Source organism: Apodemus sylvaticus, chromosome 7 (genome assembly GCF_947179515.1).
Source record: "Apodemus sylvaticus chromosome 7, mApoSyl1.1, whole genome shotgun sequence".
Classification (NCBI taxonomy): Eukaryota; Metazoa; Chordata; class Mammalia; order Rodentia; family Muridae; genus Apodemus; species Apodemus sylvaticus.
The window spans coordinates 127107490-127129154 of record NC_067478.1 but is presented as its reverse complement, the minus strand read 5'-3'; the positions used below and the strand labels follow the sequence as shown (position 1 = coordinate 127129154).

At 40.1% G+C, this 21665-nt stretch overlaps 1 protein-coding gene across 2 annotated transcripts in view; it reads left to right on the top strand.

The window, feature by feature from the left end:
• The window catches only part of Trpc6 (transient receptor potential cation channel subfamily C member 6), a 112282-nt gene extending 94690 nt beyond the window's left edge, over window positions 1-17592 (top strand). For both annotated transcript variants that reach the window (XM_052189142.1, XM_052189141.1), the window contains 8 exons: window positions 160-393; window positions 3445-3709; window positions 4848-5043; window positions 6082-6285; window positions 7842-7916; window positions 14504-14587; window positions 16332-16407; window positions 17269-17592. In XM_052189142.1, coding sequence (XP_052045102.1) covers window positions 160-393; window positions 3445-3709; window positions 4848-5043; window positions 6082-6285; window positions 7842-7916; window positions 14504-14587; window positions 16332-16407; window positions 17269-17420 — 1286 coding nt within the window. In that variant the 3' untranslated portion in view covers window positions 17421-17592. The remainder of the gene's footprint in view (window positions 1-159; window positions 394-3444; window positions 3710-4847; window positions 5044-6081; window positions 6286-7841; window positions 7917-14503; window positions 14588-16331; window positions 16408-17268) is intronic.
• The last annotated feature ends 4073 nt before the right edge of the window (window positions 17593-21665 follow it).

Sequence of the window (21665 nt, the reverse complement as noted above, 5' to 3'; positions counted from 1 at the left end):
ACTGATATTGTTGGATTGTAGTTTCTGGGGGTGGGGAAGGAAGGCTGGGGCACATTTACAGGACTTTGGATAGCTGGTGAGACTTTTTCAATTGTTCTTCTTGGAAGAGATAAAGTCAGAACGAAATTGATCTATTATATTAACTCTTTACTAATGCAGGCATGATATGGGCTGAATGTAAAGAAATCTGGACTCAAGGCCCCAAAGAATACTTATTTGAGTTGTGGAATATGCTTGACTTTGGGATGCTGGCAATCTTTGCAGCATCATTCATTGCAAGATTTATGGCCTTCTGGCATGCGTCCAAAGCTCAAAGCATCATCGATGCAAATGACACCCTAAAGGACTTGACAACAGTTCCACTGGGTGACAATGTCAAATACTACAATCTGGGTGAGTTTATAGTACTGATTAAACTAGTGAAGATAAACTATTTTCTTGTGAAAGAGACAACAGTAGTATCAGTTTTTCTCCACTTCACATAAAATTGTTTATTGATAGCATCTATATTTGACAAACAGCATCTGGGCAATTGTGTTTTCTGCCTCTTTGTCTCCTGATGGAAACCCTTATTAAGTACAAGAACCATTTCCCATTATCTCTTGTAACAACTAGATAGCTATTTAATTCACTGAGAATCACTATCTCATTCCTTATATTTATGCATTTTTATATTTTCTTTTTCTTTTTCTTTATGGGTCTTTGTGCATGTTTCCCATATAAGATCAAGTACCTAAAGAATCCAGAAGTTGTTAGATCCACTGAAACTAGAGTTACAGGTGGTCATGAGCTGTTCAACACGACTTATGGGAACTGAAATTGTGACCTTTGTAAAAGCACCAAGCATTCTTAAACACTGAGTCCTGTCTCTAGCGTGATATTTTTTCCTAGTTTAAGATAGATGGATTACATAGACAGTGATCCAGAAAGAGCTATAATAGGTATTTAGCCAATCAGTCTTCCATGCCATGAAAGCATCCCCTTCCTTCTAAAGTAATTTCTTATTTTGGCTGCACTTCTGTCTATAGCCGTGTAAAAAAGCAGAGAGTTCACTGTCCCCCCGCCCCCCCCCTCCCCCCGCCCTTTATCTATTTCAGTAACGTGTTGATTCTTTCACTTTTTAAAATGCACTTGACTGTTCACCCAATGCATAGACCTGAGCACACTCCATTTGTAGCGCTTCTGTAAGAACAGCTTTGAGCAGTAACAGTCAGTCAGATATACCTGCTTCTTCTCTTTCCTTTTCTTTTTCTCTTTCTTCTGCTCTTCTGTCTCCCCCTCCTCTTCCTTTTTTTTTGAGATAGGGTTTCTCTCTGTAGTCCTGACTGTGCCCTGGAACTCACTTTGTAAACCATGCTGGACTTAAACTCACAAACACCCACCTACCTATGCCTCCCGGGTATCATGGTTAAAGATGACCACCACCACACTTGGCTTCTTAATGCAGGCCTTGTTTGAGCATTTGACAGGATCACATGTTGATGGCAGGAGTTCATTAGACATTTGTCTAATCAAAAATTTTCAGTAATTGTGAAATGTTGAAATAGTAAAGTTCACTTTTGAACTACATGATGAAATGCTACTTGAGTTTAAATAAGAAAGGTGATGATTATTGCAAAACCATTATGAACATCATGCTATGTGAAACAAGGCAAGCATGGAAAAAAGTCTCATGATGTCAGTTATATGTGTGATCTCATAGGAGTACAGCATACTGGTGGTTGGCAGGAATCAAGTCTTGTGGGTTAGAGAGAAGATGATTCCGTAGTCAGGCACAAGCCACAAATGCTATACAGCATGGTGCCTCTAGTTATCAACAGTCTATTGTGCATGGGAAAATTGGGGAGGAATGTAACTTTTAAATGTTCTTAGTACACAGAACATGTATGTGAGGTGATTGATATGTTGATTATATTAATTTAATCATTATGGCATGTCAACATATGTGACATTGAAGCCACATACACACGAGTTGAAAATGTTTATATTTGGATCTATTTTCCTTTCAAGACATGTAAACTGCTTCAAATCAAAAGAGTATTTGAAGTCTCCATGAGGGCTCTCAGTAAATAGTAATGGTTCTATTTCTAACTGGGTATTGAATAAGTTGAGAGATAAAACAAGCAAACAAATGAATAAGAGTTGAGTCCTAATCATCATCCCTAAAGCTGATGAAAGGGTAGAAGTCTGAGCCAGACAGATCACCAAGACCGAGTAGCAGAAGTTGCAAGAATTCTCATCCACTTTTCAGCCAGCACTGGGCCAGGCCAATGTTCTCGATGAGGGGTGGCATGGGGATAGCAGTAAGTGGTTGATCTTCAGGGATGCTTCTGTGGGAACCAGAGAAGCCCCATGAGACTAAAGCTGATGATGCCAGTCCCACGATCAAAGCAGACAGTGATACCTTCCCAGATTAATAAACCAGGTGAGTTATTTTTCTCCCCAGGAGAAGAGTGACTAAGGAATGGAAACAAAGTTCAATATTTGCCAAGGAAAATCATCCCTCCCATAGAAACTTGACTTGGGAAAAATATAGTCCTGTTGAATATTTATTGAAACGCTCTAGAAAGAAATCTATTAACATTTTACTGGCACCTTTGTGGGTTTAATGTCTATATCACTAAAGCCTCCTCATTATGAATTCTTAATATTTATTTCAATCCTGTTTTTCCTTAAAGAGTTTCTAAAATATACTCAAAAATATCTATTTATAGGGAATACTCAAAACACTATAAAAAGAAAACATTCATAAGTTATGTGTTATCCTTTCCTAATTCTCTGAAAATAAGGAAATGCAAAATTATAATTATATTTTCCTGCTTCTTACACACTGTGTTGCATTTTTATTCATAATGATCTCTTAAGTGGGTTTTAATGGCTTGATGTAATAATGCCAGAAGAAATTATTAATGAATTATATAAAAATTTGTGGCAAACTAAGCCTGTTTTACTGGCCAATAAAAAGTATTTCTAGTAAGTTTAACTGCCAAGAAGGATAAGCCTCAAATGACAGTATTTTGTGTGATAGTTCAAGATGATGAATGCTACAACTGAGTAAGTACTAATGTTTTAAAACACTGTCTGTATGTAAATATTAAATTTTGAAGGCATATGAGAGCCACAGGAGCAGAACCACCTAATTGTTGGAGAGCTAGAAATGAACCTGAGGGGTAATTTGAGTAAGTTCTTTCACTTGTAGCTATCAATAGAATCAACAGAATCCATTGCTCAACTAGTCTACAGTACTATACCATACTGAGAATTTATAACAAAGCACCCCAGTCAAGTCAGAATATACTACAGATGCTTGAGAAATTCTTCCGAGCACAAGGTTTTACTTGGGAATTGTGATTATACATTTATTTTCTCAGAAAAGAATTTACCTAAATAAACAACCCATGGGAACTTACCATAATCTTTGTCTCTGATCTTTTTTTTCTCTAGCCAGGATAAAGTGGGACCCTACAGATCCTCAGATCATCTCTGAAGGTCTTTACGCAATCGCTGTGGTTTTAAGTTTCTCCAGAATAGCTTACATTTTACCAGCAAATGAAAGCTTTGGACCTCTGCAGATTTCACTCGGAAGAACAGTGAAAGATATCTTCAAATTCATGGTTATATTCATCATGGTGTTTGTAGCCTTTATGATTGGAATGTTCAACCTTTATTCCTACTACATTGGTGCAAAACAGAATGAAGCCTTCACAACGTATGTGGCGCTTGGTGACCTTGATGGTAGAGGCTGCAGATTAGGAGATTAGGAGGGCATTTGACCAATAGCATTTATGGTTGCAGATCTACACGTTGATGCAGCCCTCCCATCTTGCTGTGCATCAGCAATCCATATCTTAATGTGAACTGCAAGAAAACTAACATAAAGGAACCTCCCCAATATAAAATAATGATAAATAATGTTTTTAGAGTCAGATTAAATGACAAATACCTCCCATACATACCTTATTATTTTCAATCCAGAAAAAGAAGAAATCAAAACTCACTAAAGCTAAACAGTGTTACATAAGTGCTGTCAATGTTTGCTAAGTAGCAACCATTGTCCTAAAACCTGTGCCTTTCTCATTAAGGAGGACGGCCAAACACTAGGTATGAGGACAGCTGTTCTCCTAGTTCAGTTCCCAGAGCCTATCACCACTACCACCACCACCTACCTGCCCACCGTGCCCCACACATACACACTTGAATATATTGTGCTGCAATAGATGTCTTAAATGTCAGAGTCTTCATGTCACATGACAAATGACATCTCAGGAGTAACCTACTCTTTTTCACATTCTACTGAAGTGCATTTTTGAAGGGAAAATTAAACCAACTGGGATAAACATATAGACTTAACTCTGTACAAGCCATTTTGCCTACAGTTCCCTAATTTTTCCCAGGGCATCCCAACAATTTTGGTTCTGTTGTGTATATGTATAGTGCCATATTTCCTGGTATATTATTTTTTATTTATTTTGTGTGAATGGAAGTACAGATGAACCAGAAACTAAAATCACTCTAACAAGTTGTATTTTAAAGTAATTCATTTAACTTTGCCAAATCCATCAATCATTTACATATAAATGTCTGTTAGTTATGAAGTTATCTAATAGTTTTTACCATCTAGCCAATGCTAAACTTCATGGTATGGACTTCAGAGTCTTTGTATCAAATCTTTGCAATGAACCCAGATCTGCTATTTTACCCATTTTACAGAAAGGAAACTAAAAATTCAGGCAATTCTGATTTCTTATGAGTAGTTTGTAAGGAAATTGAAAGAACTGCTTTATGATGATACTATTATTATGTGCTCATATCTTTTCTCATATTCTTCTTTCTATTTGATTCCCCAGAGTTGAGGAAAGTTTTAAGACATTGTTCTGGGCTATATTTGGTCTTTCTGAAGTGAAATCAGTGGTCATCAACTATAATCACAAGTTCATTGAAAACATTGGCTACGTTTTATATGGTGTCTATAATGTCACAATGGTCATTGTTTTGCTAAATATGTTAATTGCGATGATCAACAGTTCATTCCAGGAAATTGAGGTATGAAATCTATATAATCTTATAGTCCATGCTTACATCTTTCAAGTAGTGTAAGGATCAATAATCAATTAGATGAAGCAGATTCTACCCGCTTTGTTATTTCTCCACTTTCCTTGCTTGTCTGGTCAATGTTGGTCAAAGAATGTTGAAGAATTTAGGGAAAATCATTTTGAATGTACACAAAGAATATTGAAAATAAAAAATTATAAAACAAAACCCCACAGTATTGATAGGATAAGCTAAGTCAGCAAACCCAAGGGGTGGCCGTGTCTAATGTGTCACTGTTTCTTAAAACTTAAAATACTGTAACAAGGTGAACTTTTATTTTTGTGATGTTTTGGTGTTCTACTTTTTGTGCAGATAGAAGTCCTTGTAGTTCAAGCTAGCCTAGAACTCTATGCATTGCAGTGAATGACTTTGAGCTCCTGTTCCTCCAGCCTCTACCTTCTGGGTCCATGTGCTATTGTGCCTAGTGATGAATTCTTATTTTAGACAATAGTTATTACCAGCAGCCAGATGTCATGGCACAAGCTTATAATGCCAATATCTGTAAGACTGAGGCAGATAGATTAACATGAGTTTCAGACCTGCCTAGCTATTCAGTAAGACTCCATTTTTAAAAATATCAATACCAAAAAAGAAAAAAAGGTTTAGAAATAATATTACTGTTCAAATCTGAAATATATTTAGAATTAATCTATTCTCAAGTTAGTGATGATTATGTGAGTTTGTATTGCAGAAGTACTCTGAATGAATAAATGACTGAGTGAAGAATCCCCTTCCACGGGGTTCTTCAGAGTTTAAGAAAATGACTTGATGTCTTGCATGGTGTTTATAAACACTCGTGAGTTTTGAGGTCGGCTGTCCTGGAAGCCTAGTAGAGTCTAAAGCAGACTTTAGAAGGAACATGGCTTCAGTGTGCCATGGAGTTCTCAGTCTTGGGAGTCCTGGGCCCTTTGTAGACTTTGCCTCCTCTCTCTGGCCATGTGCTGTTACTAGAACTTGATAATTCTGTATCCATGTTGAACATTTGTACAGGATGATGCGGATGTGGAGTGGAAGTTTGCAAGGGCCAAACTGTGGTTTTCCTACTTTGAGGAGGGAAGAACACTTCCTGTCCCCTTCAATCTTGTGCCAAGTCCAAAGTCCCTGCTTTATCTCCTGTTGAAACTTAAGAAATGGATATCTGAGCTCATCCAGGGTCATAAGAAAGGTTTCCAAGAAGATGCAGAGATGAACAAGGTAATTGGCTTGATCAATAAATCTCTATGGTCATAATTGTTCTCATCATGATAACAACTGAGCATACCCTTTTAAAGAAGCTGTCCATGAATGAATGAGGTACTGCCATTCTTATTCCTCTTAACTACATATATGGTGCTTCTTGGTCTGTTGACTAACAAGGACACACTGGACAATTCCGATCTAAAATGAGTATAAGAAAAATCCATGAAATGTAATTAATTCAATGCATTGTATGATACTGAAAGTGAGAGTATTTGGAGCCTTACTGAGCTCTTGATGCCCAAGTTTCTCACTTCACTGTTAGTGAAATATTAGTAGTTATGAACAGCTGATAGGAGCCAGGCTGCCTCTGACATAACGTCTGCATTACAGATTCAGGAATAATTACTCACACAGAATATGGAGGACCGGTGTCTGCAGCAAGTGCTTGATGAAGAAAGGTCTAAGATTACTGACTAGAAATGAGAAACCTTGCAGGCAAATTGATCTCAAGAAAAACAGACCAATACTAGTGTTCAGGTGATGGGGTAGGAGGCAGACAGCATGTTGGGCTATGTCTCAAACATATACACAGAGCTATGTATGCCCTGCACAAGGCTCCTTCTTGGCTGCTGAGTATCATACCAAGGCTCTTTTTTAAGTTTCCAGCTACTTTAAGAAGAGGTGGGTCAGAGTGGGGACAGCTATGCATAGAGTGTATGTGAATAATTAAGGTATCTGCCAGTTTCTTCTAAAAAAGGAGTTTGAAAGGAACAAGAATCTTTTTAGAATATTCATTTTGGTTAGAGATTATAGGCATTTTTGTCTCTTCAAAAATTGAGAAGTAAGGCAATGAGCAAAAGTTATAAATAGTTCAATTTGAATTTTATAAAGAACAAACTCATAATGATAAGATCTACCCAGCAGAGTGGTGGGTAATCTTAGGAAGTGGGGTGCCCCTGTAACTGTTGCCAATCAGAAAACTGTGAGTATCTGACAGTAAGAACTCAGAGAAGTTCTTCCCTGGACTGGGTGGCCCATTGAACAGAACGATTTGAGGGTTCTTGAAATGTTAAGAGTCTACCATTGACTGTAACTAGGTGGAAGGCAAACACTTTTCCATAGTTGTTCTGACTATGGGGCTCTGTGTTGGGTACAAGCTCTGTGGGCTCAGGTTTCCTCTCCAGCAGTAGGAACCCAAATTCCATCTGCATAGCAGAGATTACATCAGATCAATATAGAAAGTGGTTTTAAAATTCAAAATAATTGTGCACAGAAATTTGGGGGAGGCACGCATCTATGGTCTTCCTCCAGATGTCTGATTTATAGGAGTCAGTGGGTTAGTGGAAAAACATATTTTACTCAAGGTAACTAAATATGCAGTTGTAAGGTTTGATAAGAATTGTAACATGAGCAAAATTAGTGTTTAAATAAATGTCCAAGCACTTGCCAAAAGGAAGACTCAAAAAGAATATATGTCTGTCAGTAAAACATGTAGATAGATTTTGGGATATAGATTGAAGAGTAAAAATTGGCCCTGTTATTGGACTCATTTTAATATCTATCTTTTAAAGAGAAATGAAGAAAAGAAATTTGGAATTTTGGGAAGTCATGAAGACCTTTCAAAATTTTCATTTGACAAAAATCAGGTAAGTTAATACTTGAAACTAGGAACACACCTAGGTATCCCAGGATTGGAATTATCTTGTCAGAGAAAAGAACCAGTGTTTGGAAGCAGCATTAAGGGGTGGGCAGCAGTCGCTGGAGTGATGGCTCAGTGGTTAAGAGCTTAGGCTGCTCTTCCAGAGAACTCAGGTTCAAATCTAATGACACATATGTGGCCCACAGCCTTTGGTAACTCCATTCCCAGGGAATCCGATGCCTTCTTCTGGAATCCACAGGCACAGACATACATGCAGGTAAAGCATTAATGCACATTTTAAAAAGTAAAGGAAATAGACAACAGCCATATTAATATTATTAACTGCTACTACAACAACAACGTTCAAGCACTTAGTAGTTGAGTTGTGAGGATGCATCTACATTCTTTTGCAAAAGGAAATTAGTGTATGTGTAAACTACCTATTAACCTCAAATCTGTGGGTCCTGATGGGTAGGGAGGCACAAGGCTAATGATAGGAAGGAGGCACTGGATTGGACAGTAAGTGTTAACTACACTGAGGCTCAAGTGAAGAGCAGGACACAGCTCTCAGGCAGCAAGAAGCTGTTTACAAAGGTGCCGTGAGGGGATTCAACAGATGTGTGGCCAGGACAGTTCATAATGAGCTAGGTATTTCCAGACACACCAGCCTCCTAAATTGAAGACAGCAAATCCTCAGTGATAAGGGTATTTACTTCCTTCCTTGTTAGTTGTAGGTCATAGGGTTCCAACAGACACTAAAGAGGAACTCAGTAAACAAATCCAGAGGGCAATTTGTCAGCAAGGCTCTGTGTTCACTCTCACATAATAAAAAACCCAAATCTTGATGGACAAAGCAAGATAGTTGTTTTCGTTTTTCTCCTCTCGTTTAACCTGCCCCGGTGGGACAGCACGTGGGGCTTGTTAAGGGTGAGTGGCTGTGATTCTCTAGGAGTTTTCTTGTCAGGGACACAAGATGACAGCGTTACCTACCATTGTTTTGTTCCCTGTTGAGTTATGCGAGGGGCATGTGTACCAAGAAGCTTGGTTAGCTAGCTAAATCCCCAAAGCACCTCTACTCCACTTTTGTTATTGCATTTGGCTATAAATGTGCTGTGCAGCTGCCCCCAAGGAAAGCAAAGCCTGAGAGGGAGCCTCTGCTGTTGACCTTTAACTGGATATTTTATGTCTTACACCAAAGCACGGATATTCTCAAGGTCAGTGTGACCATGATCCCCAGCCCTTCTTACCACCTCAGCCGTGAGTCTGTCGACCATTTCCCACTTTAAACCAGAAGCTGATGGGCAGGTCTAGATTAAGCACTCCTAGGGCTTTCAGAAGCCCTACTCTGATTAGGAATTTTATCTGGAAGAAGTTTTGTGGAACAGGATCCCAAGCAGGAAGGGTGGTAGGAAGGAGGCGTGGCTATGACACCCCCAGGAACCCAGGAGGCCCGCTGCAGCCTGAGGCTTTAGTTTGCAGGTGGGGCCCGCAAGCGAGCTGCAGAAGGTGAAGTGGTAGTAACCTTCAGCGCTCATGGCAGTCAGCATCAGGGCTGTGAGGAACTGGCCCAGTCTTGCTATTCAGAGTTGTGCTTCTCTTCCCACCGAGACAAGAGGCGTTTTCAGGTGGTTCAGATAGGAGAGACATAGAGTGAAATGATGTTTTCAAGACCACCCCAAAGTCCACTTTCTCTGTGGTGAGCTGCTCTGTTGGTTGGGGGAGTGGAAGGAACTCACAAAGCACTCAACTCAGCTGTGCTTGGTCCTCAGTTTGCTTTGTTCTGACTGACATAGATCATGGTGTGTGTGTGTGTGTGTGTGTGTGCACGTGTGTGTCATGCATGTGTGCATGCACATGTGAGTGTATGCATGTTGTATGTGTATGTGTGCATGTGTGTGCAGGCACATGTGAGTGTATGCATGTTGTATGTGCATGTGTGTGCACATGTGGGTCATGCATGTGTGCATGCACATGTGAGTATATGCATGTTGTATGTGTGTGTGCACATGTGTGTGTCATGCATGTGTGCATGCACATGTGAGTATATGCATGCTGTATGTATTTGTGTGTGTGTGTGTGTGTACATGTGTATGTCACTGTGTGCTTACATTTTAAAGAATTTTGAAGAAGCAAGGGAAGAATTTGGCAGAAATAGTATGTGGCTCACAACTCACAACAGGAGTCTTCACTGTTGGTTCACAGCAGAAGTTTCCTGCTCCTGGGCTTGTGCTGATGTTATGACAAGAACACTGAAACCACAGAGCACATTTGAATATTTATAAGGGCTTTCCTCATGATAGTGAACGGCTGTAAGACACACTACCAGGATGGCTCCTTGCTCTTGTGCAGACATAGGCAGCAAACAGCGCCATCCCAGAGGCATTTGGAGCATCTACTCCGTTAATGCAGATAAAGTGCTTACAGCAGTGGCTGAGATGGAGTAGAAGAGAGCAGCTACTTTTTATTTTTATTGCTGCTGCAAGAACAAACACAAACACACATTTGATAGTCACGTGCGGAGACAGAGCTGAGACCAGGCCTAAACTCCTAGAGAAAGGGTCTGAACAGAAAATGAAAGGAGTCCAGCTGAATAATGGAAATGGGTGTGTCTGGAAAAATAATTGCAAATAAGTCAATTAGTAAGTGGAAAAACAGTAATGATAATGGAAAATCGTCATGCCATTTGGAAGCCAGCATACATTAACTGAGGAATGGCACCAACATTAGTATCTGTTGGGTGTGCTTGGCAGTACACACACACACACACACACACACACACACACACACTTCATCATTATATTTATTTTCCCATTACACTCCTGCTAAGAATTTGAACAAATTACATGAATGTCTCAGGCTGGTTCCTTATTGTAGTAACTATGGTCTTGAAGGAAGATGAAAAGAAACAAAATAAACTCTGAAGCAAGGCACAAGGTGGGGTGTATGTTTTGCCACTTTTGTGTTAGTTCCTTCTTCTCATTTTTTCCTCAGTGAGGTCATACTGGCCATGGCATGGTAACCAGTCCCCAGACCAAGAAGAGAGTCTGAATGTCTAGGGAGAACTAGTAATACTGTAGTGATCCAGTTGTGGAGTTTGGGGCGGGACGTTGATTCTGATGTCAATTTAAAAATAAGACCTTTTTGTGTGGTTGTATACTGTGGCAGACACGGACATGTGACATTAATGTCTTTCTTCAGGAAAGTGGTAATTTTGTGATCATCTGGTAGCCTCTTGCTGTAGTCTTGTCCCTCTCTTCCTATGATGGTGTTCTTATGGGGTGCTCTGCCTCACAGGAAACATCACCCGAGACTTCTGTGCCCTCTGGAATCTAGACACTGGAACTGGGCTGGCTTTCTCCTAGGCAGTCTCTGTGCCTTTCCCTCTCTCATAGGCAAGCCAACCCCAGTGTTGAGGGAAGCAGCGTGTGGATGGAGAGTGAGAGAGGGTAACAAGGAAGGGAGTGAGCAGAGCACATGATACACATATGTACAGGTCATAATAAAGCCCATTATTTTGCATGTGACATGCCCTGAAATTCTGAATATGTCCCAAACTTTGACACTTGCTTACTGGATGATCAAATCAACATAAATGCCAATTTTCCTTACCATGTGAGACTCTGCTTTCAAATGATTTTATTTAAGAAACTAATTTCAAATCAGCCATTGATATTGAAAATAACCTTTTCCCAGTGTTGCTGAGGGAGATTCCTCTGGGAACATGCCTTTCTCCTATAGATACAGGTTCAAACACCCATAGTTGAGTCTTCATTACCCAATAGATCTGCTCATTCTTTTTTTATAAAGTCGACCCCTAGAATGACAGTTTGTGTTTTATTCGAGACCTCTCTCTGACTGCTCGGAAGTCACAGTCTTTGATTAGCTATGGGAAGGCTCTTGTCCCAGTTCTGCACCACAGAATCACAGGGTGATTCAGGTGAAAGTTATTCTCAAAGCTAACTGACGAGACCTGTTCATTATCGTCTGTCACATGCTTTATCTCCAGTGCCTACTGGCTTTGACAGAGGAGAGTATCAGCTTTTTAGTCGCGTAGTGCCAAAGAAGAGAGTAACTGAAAATCAGCCTCTGCCATACACCATTACACATGTAAACTTGCTAATGCTGAGTGATGTTTTAAATTCCTGCTCTGTTCATGTTTCAAAACAGGTCACTGCCAGGCTGTTGATGTCAGAGTGGGTTTCATAGCTTTGGGGTGGTTTGCTCTGCCCTGGATTCAGTGAGAATATTGTTGTTGTTGGTGGTGGTGGCGGTGGTGGTTTTTAATTGGTTCTATATCTGGGACTTGTAGTTTTAGCTATCATGTAGGGCAGGAGCTATTGAGAAGTAAATCATCTATAAAAGCAAGCAGAACAAATGCTGGGCTGCCTTTCCACATGACCTTGGAAGAACTCTCAATCTTTCCTTTATACATGAATATGTGATAGAGGGTTTTGGAAACATATGTATTCATTAAGCTCAGGAGAAATAGGGTGTGGGAACTCGTGCTTCTAATCCCATTGCTCACATAGCAGAGGCAGGAGGATTACTGCTCAAGGCCAGCCTGGTGTACAGAGTGAGTCCTAGGCCACTCAGAGCTATGTGGTACAAACCTGTTTAAAGAAAAGAACAATAAGGCTTTAGGAGATTATGGTGGAATAGTACTATGTAATTCTCTAAGTTTCTTAGTTACGGGCTTGGGCACATGAGTGAAAAGCAATGTTTGCAGAGTATCCTAGGATCAACTGATCAGGACTATGAACAGACTTCAAACCATATAGTACATACTTATGCCTCTGTATAACAATAGCAACAGATATTGGTAGCACCTACCATTCCAAGCTGCAGAATCCACACACTTTTTTTTTGCAATATTTTCTCTATTCTGCACCTGAGGTCTCAGAGCTCAGATAGGTAAAATACTTTGACTAAATTCCAGTGTTAGGTGAGTGGCAGTTGAAATCCAAGCCCACACACAGCCACTTCGTTCTAAAACAGGATGCATACCAGCAAAGTGCACGTGGTCCATCTCACCTCTGCATTTGGTGAGGCCTGAGTATATAACCTCCACATTTTTATTTCCTTGGTTATTCCTGGCTGCTGATAATTTAATCCTTACAAGGTGAAGACTTCCAGAACTTCCTACATGCAGAAATGAACTTGATGGAATATAGCCTATGTAAAGTGTCCTGTATTTGATCCATTTCTTCCAAATATGCAAAAAATATAAAGTTTTCTAAAGAGCAACCTATGCTTTGTTCTGAACTGGAGAGAGTGAATATTTACAGATAGTAAGAACAAAGCTTGCACTCAGTCCTCTGTGCCGTGTTGTGCCTACATCTCTAATTTTTAAATATTCTTCAGACTGGTAATTGAATTCCCTTGTATGAGGTAAAAGGCCAGCCTGCTGCTGTGCAATTCTCTAGGCTTAGAGCCAGCTAGGCAACTGAGCGGGGGACCATATCATAAAGTAGGATTTTTGTGCCACCAAGTGGTAACAATGCTTCTTTGCACATTGAGTACATTTCCTCTTACACATTTCATTGCCTGATTCAATTTTCAAATAACTATTAGTTGTCTTGTATTGATGTATTGGAAAATGATAATACTATGTCCTGAAATAACATATTTATGTCTTCAAAGCAGAACCAGCCAGAAAAGGATTGGTATGAGTTAATACCTGCCTGATTATAAATTGTTAGTTGAAGTAGTTTTTCTCATTTACCCTCCACAGGGATGCATTTGATTAGGAGAATTTGGGATAGTTGAATGGGGTAGGGAACTGCTATCCACATGCAGGGCTTAGGGACCAGGCGTGGTGCTAAAATGTCATTAGGAAAACTAAACCATGAATGACTTCTCAGACTGTTGGAGATGTTTTATTCCATTGGAAGATGGTTTATCCCCATGATATACAGATTTAGAAGTATTCTGTTTTTCTCAAATCCTCATGTTTATTTGTAAAACAAAATCATTTTTTTCTCCTTGAAAAAACATGCATGAAAAAGTTCTTAGTCAGTCTCTTAGCATTACCACAATTATTTTGTGTTGCCAAATTCATTTTCTTTCTTTAAAAATGTTACCACAATGGGAGTTTAATGAGGAGTACAACTGAAGGGAACATTGTCCAGATCCCCAAATTGAAATAGGCTCATTAGAGCTTCCATGGCTTCTGAGTTCTGTTTGGTGAGGCCGCTGGTGTTCTGGTGAGCATCTCGGGCAGGTGCTGTTTTGTCAATCAGACAAGCGGATGTGTTCTCACAGCAGATGGTGATACCATCACCACAAAGTCCCCAGCATGTTTGCTTCCCCTTGTACCACACACCTACCTGTTGCAAGGCTAAAAACTGACTCTTAGGAGAACATTGTGAGAGCCAGGAAGTCTGAGGGGCTCCAAACACAGCAGTGATTAAAGACTCCTGAAGGACCACTTCTTATATCTTATAAGACGGAGTACTATGGAATTAAGACCAATGGGCTTTTACATACAATATGCTCATCTGAATGCACCAGACTATTAGCTCACATGAGGAACACAGTACTTGACACATTACTGTACAATACAAATTAAATTAGAATTTCTAATTCTTTTTGTAGCTGGCACACAACAAACAATCAAGTACAAGGAGCTCGGAAGATTTTCGTTTAAATAGTTTCAGTAACCCTCCAAGACAATATCAGGTAAGCACAACTGTAGTAAGCCACCTTTTGTTGGCATTACAAGATGGCGCTGGCAGGATGCAGCTCTCTTGTGATAAATTACTTTAGTACATGCACAGTGTGCTGTATTTGTTATCACACTTACATGCTAATGAAGAATTGACTTAGTTCACCAATGAGGAAGCAGTGTGCTATCTCTCTATGGCAGACAGGGCTGAATAGGCTATATAAGGCAGCAGGGAGAGGGCTCGGGGCCGCCAATAAGAAGAAAATAAGCTTTGTTCAAGGTTCCCGAAATGAACTGTTAGAAGGAAGAAACTCCCCGGTCTTTCCTTGCCGGCGAGGTTGGACGCGACACACAACATACTTTAAGATGTAAAGCTAGCTATTGGTTAAGTTCAGGCTTTCAAGCTCTGAACTCTGTTAAATTAAAATGAAGTATCAAGATATTTTCAATATCAAAGGTTTCATCCGTTTAATGTGTGCCTATGGAGTAAATATCACATGCCTGGTACTTTCCAAGGGGGGAATATATAAATAGATAATCACAGAGCTTAGAGTCTGGGTTCTTTTTAGAAGGCCACCCTTACAAAACAAGATAGAGGGGCTAGAGAAATGGCCCCTCTTAGGAGCACAGAGGAATCAAGTTCAGTTTTTATTACCCACAACACAGCTTACAATGACCTATAACTTCAACTCCAGGGCATCTGACCCCCTCTTTTGACCTTCACGGGCACTTACACTCTTGTGCACATATGTGAACACAGATACACATACATATACATGATTTTAAATGAAAAACTTAAAGGTTTTAAAATAAAACCAGAGCAAAATTTACCTCACATTCTTCGACTGTGAAATAAAGACATCTGCTGCCAGTGTATGTGTGTGCATGTATACAATTTTATAAATGCTAATGTGCTGTAATATATGTCATATATACACATGAATTAGTAGGAAGGTATATAATAGTTCTATAGTGAGTGCTTTTACTCTGACATATATTCCTGTGACTGTCAATGGATTATTTTTTCATATAAGTAAATGAAAATTTAGTAAGATAAACCTCACTATTGGTGCACACTTAAGGTTTCCTTTTGTAAGTAACACTATTAAAACATCTTTTTATGTTTTTACAATGTTAAAAACATTGCATTTATAAACTGAACTACATCCTCATGTGAATTTCTTCAGCACAGAACTGTATTAGTTACCTTTTAATTTGGGTTTTATGTAGTAAGTTTTGGTGTAGTAATGTAAGAACGTTCTGTACAATTGTAGGCTATTAATTTACATTTAATATATATTTATAGTTATGCACAAGCCAAGTTACTAGAGAAACTTTATTTCATTGAATCTGGTGGTTCTTAAAGCAACTGTACAATCAAAAGTATCTACGATTTTTTGTAGGGTGGGGGACTGGACATTCTTTAATTCCTTCCTTCCTCAAAGTGTTCTGCATAAACTATCTGACAGGAAGTCTGTGCTTTACTTTCGAATAATACAAGAAGAAGCACAAAGAATTAAACATTTGTTCTATGATCTTCCTCTTTTTGAGAATTAACTTTAGAGTCATTAGCTCAAGTAATGTGACAATTGCTTTCATAAGAAAAGTGAATTGTGGAGATGCATACTCCTTGTGAGCTAAATTCTATCTGAGCTTTGATAGCCTTCACATCCAAAGACAGGTAGGTGAGAACCCTGTTCCAAAGGGGAGATTTGCATGAACGTAATGCTGAAGTGGATCTCTCCTTGTCTTGTCTAGAAAATCATGAAGAGACTCATTAAAAGATACGTGCTGCAGGCCCAGATCGACAAGGAGAGCGACGAGGTGAATGAAGGTGAGTTGACCACAAGGACAAAACTTTCCTGTGTGAGCTGGGCCTGTGTGTGGATGTTGGAGGTGAGAGAGAGCTGGGCCTGCGGGTGGAAGAGCCTCAGGACGAGCCTCAGGACGCCAGAGAGAATAAGCCCTCTCCAGCTGTGTTGGTAGCTCTGCCCACTGCTGAAGCAGCATGCCCAGCAAAGCGATTAAAGGAAGAGACGGCTTAGTCTGGTTCACTGTTTAAGGGGACAGTCCACCATGCTGGAGAAGTACAGTGAAAAAGGACAGTCCATCGTGCTGGGAGGGGCGGAGGCAGTGCTTATCCTATGTCTGCAGAAAGGAACGGATGCTGTGCTGGCTCACTCTCCCTTTGCTCCCACTGGGACCCTTGTCCAGAGACTGGGGCGGCCCACAGGTTAGATGAGGTTAGATGAATCTTCCATGGCACTTACTCTGGTCCAGATGCTAGTCAGTCTCCAAGGCGATCCTAGATCTTGTCAAGCAACAGTCAGTGTTAGCTGTGATCACCACCATCAAAGGCATACAACCGTGGGGCACAAGCTGTTTGTCCAGGGACTGCACAACCTAAAGGAAGCATTGTAACTTTTATGGGGTCTTGGTGGAGGTGTCTAGAAAAGGTGAGGGGTGCGACCACCATGCTCCAAGTCTCTGGATAACTAAAATTTTGGTGCAATTAGTTTTCTTACCTGAGAAAATAGAAACCTTTTTTTGATTGGGAAGCTGTTTTCTTTGAAAAGATTCAAAATACAGCCAGGACAGTCTTTATCCTAACCTAGAATCATTGGTTTGCACTCCATATTCATAGTTAACTTCATCTCATTTAGAGTTAATTTCTTTTCACTCTTCCTCTTCATAGGGGAACTGAAGGAAATTAAGCAAGACATCTCAAGTCTCCGTTATGAACTCCTTGAGGAGAAGTCACAGAACACAGAAGACCTCGCAGAACTCATTAGAAAACTCGGGGAGAGACTGTCTTCAGATCCGAAACTGGAGGAAAGTTTCAGATGATGCACGGCCCCTCAGAAGTGCATATTTATTTATCCACTTGAAGCCATATTATTTTCTGACTTATTTTTTTAAGTGCCAATGATAAAAAGTATGTTAACTGATAACTTGGATCATTTAGAGACCTAATGTCAAGGCTTTTTTGGTGATTAAACTGCATTGTTGAGGCTAAAGACTGCTGAGAAGTCTGCTCAGTTCCTTGGAGCTTGTTTCTGAATAGCTTTCTGGGGGGGCGGGTAACTCTTGTGCTGGTGTGAATGCCTCCTCTGTCTGCTCAGGAATGGGCCTCCATGGCCTAGCGTGTGCTCATGCTGTCCCCTGTGCTCCTGGGCGGGTCCCCTGACAAAGTGAGTCGCAGCATCCGCTTTGATCTGGGGACTTCCTACCCTGGAATACGGAAGAAAACAATTTAAAGCGTGCTGTAATTTAAACCACCATGTCGGTACGCAATATAATTGATACTGCCCGTTCCAACTTTCTTTAGAGCCTTGTTTGGTAGCAAAGTCCTGTCAGATCAGTACTTGGCAGACAGAGGAGGGTCTGGAACTTAAGGCCAGCCTTGGCTACATGGTGGGGTTCTCTGGGCTACATGAGACCATGTCTAAAAATCAAAACAAAATAAGCCTATGTCTGTGTTCAATTTTCTGCCTCACCTGTTTAAAAACATTACACTTAACAGTGAAAATAGTTTTCTTGGCTAGGGTATATGGTTTGTTTGTGTGTGTGTGTGTTCTCATACATGTGTGCATGCATGTTTATGTACATCTGTGTGCACACACATATACAACATGCTTGCCTTCTTTGGTAATTAATGTGACTCTTCAAAAATTCTTTATTATGACTTTTAAAATTGTGGCTAAAAGTTACTATTCAATAATAACTTTTTTATTAGAGTTGTGTCAAAGTCCCAAATATTGTAATTCTTTGGTTCCCTGACAGCACAATTCTGTACCATTTCTGAGTGATTTGCAGACAAACTCCCATGTTTGGTCTTTGACTGTGAGCAGCCTTGTGGGATTGCAAGCACTGATCTTGCTGGAGGAAGAGAACCACTGGAAAGCAGGGCACAGAGTTCAGAGGTCCGGCCTTATGAGTGTTCCGTGTTTCTTGCTCAAATATGATGTGATGGGTCCAGCAACATAGCATGAGATTCCACCATGGTGGAATTATACTCCTCAAGCCATGAGCTAAAATTAATCCTTCTCCATGAAGCTGCTTCTTGTCTGGTAAGAAACTAGCTCATGTTCTAGGCCTGTGGAATGAACTACCAGAACCTACCCCTTAGTATCTGAACTTAAATGAGACTGAGACATCACGAATTTGGGAGAAAGGATTACTGAGCCTGTACCTTGTGCCAGCCTCTCACACCTGTTTTCTACCAAAGTTTCACTTCTGTTGTTTCAAAAGCAGAAAGCAACTTATGGATAGCTAGGTTTATTTTAGCTCACAATTCCAGGTCACAGTCCATCCCAGTAGAAAAGCCCATGCTCTGGGAACTAGAGTCAGCTAAGTCATTTCACACTATAGCAAGAGCAGAGAGACACGAGTGCATGCGTGAGCCTTACTCAGCTTGTTTTCCCTAATCATGCAGTCTAGGGCCCAAACCCAGGGGATGGTGCCACCCACAGGAGGCCTGACCTGCCCTCATTAATAAACATAACTAAGATAATCTGTCATAAAAATATTCATAGGATAGTCTGGACCATAGGCAATTTCTCACTGAGACTCCCTCCGGAGATAATTCAAGATTGTGTCAAACTGACAATATCACCACAACATCCATTATCTAACTTACTCAAACGTCATGCTTATAAAAACCATATACTTAATTTTGTAAATGAGACAAAACCCAAGTTCTTAGAGTATAAATAACTTGTAAATAGAAATGCCAGAGTCAGGAGCTCACAGCTCCCTCACCCTTACTGCTAGTCTCCACTGGCTGGAGGTTCAGTCTCATAGCGTGTTTACTCTCTTAATAAGAAACTCTGGCCTGTACCCAGCGCTCAAGGTCCCCTTGAAGTAGACGACGGCCTCTGATGAGGAAGGCAATGATCAGGGGAAGATCTGCTTCCAAGTGGATGCAGGTACAGGGGAGAAGGGAATTGTTTGGTTACTCACAAGTGCTCATTATTGAATCTCCTGTCACAAAACACAAGCAAACCAACAGACCAACAAACAGGTTTATTTAATAACAACCTTCTGTGATATTGAGCCTTAAGAAAAAAAGACTCACAGAATAATTCAATTTAAATATTTTGCTTTAAGTCTGATAAAAAGCAGATAATCATGAACAGATATTTAGGTTAATTGGACTCAAAGTTTCTGTCTTATTATGTATGTATTTAAATACGTGTGCTTGTACCTGTGTGTGTGTGTGTGCTTGTGTGTGTGTGTGTATGTGTTTGTTCATGTGTGTGTGCATCAATCTGTGTGTGCATAATATGTGTGCATATGAATGTGTCCGTGTGTGTATTTTTCTCTGTTATCCATGTTTGCACTACCTATAGAACTTTCCAGAGATAATTTTTCAATTTTTAAATCTTTCAGGCTTTTATTTAAGTACACCTATTTGCATTTGGATTTTAGTTTTTGTTATAAAAAGCCATGTCTAGGGGCTGCATATAATCTTCAAAAGTGGACCTGATCCATCTGCTATAGCTATTTCCAACTATAATCTTCAACTCCACACTTTATTTAAAGCCTTTTAGTTTAGTTCTAGATACCAGTAGAACCAACTTTGAAGAACCACACACACATTCTAGTGATAAGGTTGGTCATAACTAAAAACTGTCTCTTCTTTTGGAATCAACTTTTACAGAGATTTGTGTGTGACTAAGTTTATGCTATCTAGCAGCATGATTATTCTTTTTAAATATTATGCTATTTTTATAGGTATTTACAGTGAGTGGATGACAGAGTTTTTGATTCATATCCTGTCTACAAGAAATATATTTCAAACTTTTAGAGATGACATGTTAAAAGCCATTTTGTTTCATGGAAAAGGAAAGATGTCAAATGCTAATAGCTATTATCATAAGTAATTACAGTGTTTCTTGGGATGTGAAAGAAAAACAGGAGAAAGATGTATTCCAGATGTTGATACAGGAGTGTATCTGCACTCCCTGTCCCGTGATTGTGATTACAGGAGTGGATCTGTGCTCGTCGTCTGGAGGTGGCGGGCGTGTAAAGCAGCAGATCACTTTTCATCCGCAGTTAGGAGGCAGTTACGAAGCAGCCCAATAGTTTGGGCCACTATTAAGCAATGTCACTAAAATGAACTGCTTGTGAATAGCGCCTGCACTTTCCACACTCTGGAGAGGAGTAAGTTTGGGGAGAGACTATTTCCTGCTTCATGAACATCCTTGTTTACTGTGTCCTTGCATGGTAGATGGGGCCATGCTATTCTCTGGGATATATATCATGACCTCTCTGACTCTGATCATCACTAACTCTTTCCAGGACTCTGGTTTCCTTTCTTTCTTTGATGTTCTGACAAACACAGAGAGGCAAGGTGTGTCTGTGTCACTATCTCATGGTGGCAGGAGTGTATCTGTGTCACTGGGTGTGATTGCAGAAGTGTGTCTGTGTCACTGTGTGTGGTTGCAGCAGTGTGTCTGTGTTCACTGTTGATACAGGAGTGTATCTGCACTCCCTGTCCCATGATTGTGATTACAGGAGTGGATCTGTGCTCGTCGTCTGGACGTGGCGGGCGTGTAAAGCAGCAGATCACTTTTCATCCGCAGTTACGAAGCAGAGCGATGAATGTCCAAGCTCTGCTCCCTTTTCTCTATATGTAGTCTGGGATCCCAGCACATGAAATAATCGCATCCACATTTAATGTGGATCTCTTTACCTAACTTAGTCCAATCTTGATATGCCAACATAGATATGCCCAAAGTTTGTTCAAGTTGATAATCCATGTCACCCATCACAGTTATCTCTACAGGTATCTCTGCCTTGTGGTTCAGATTTCAACACCTGAATTTGGGAGGCAGATACAAATATTCAGACCACAGTCATGGGTATATACAAAAGTTTTGTTTCTTATGTCCACTTGGAATCAAGGGCTGTTCTTCCTTGTTGGCAAACAGTAGGGAGAGTGAACAGAGGTGGGTGGATAGACATGCCCTTTAGGAAACACAAGAACATCCCAGATGTTTCCTCTAAATCCCTAGAGAGGAAGCTTGATGCTGACATTCAGGAAGTAAGTCTTGAACTTGGCATTTTGTTCCTAATTGGTGTCCATGA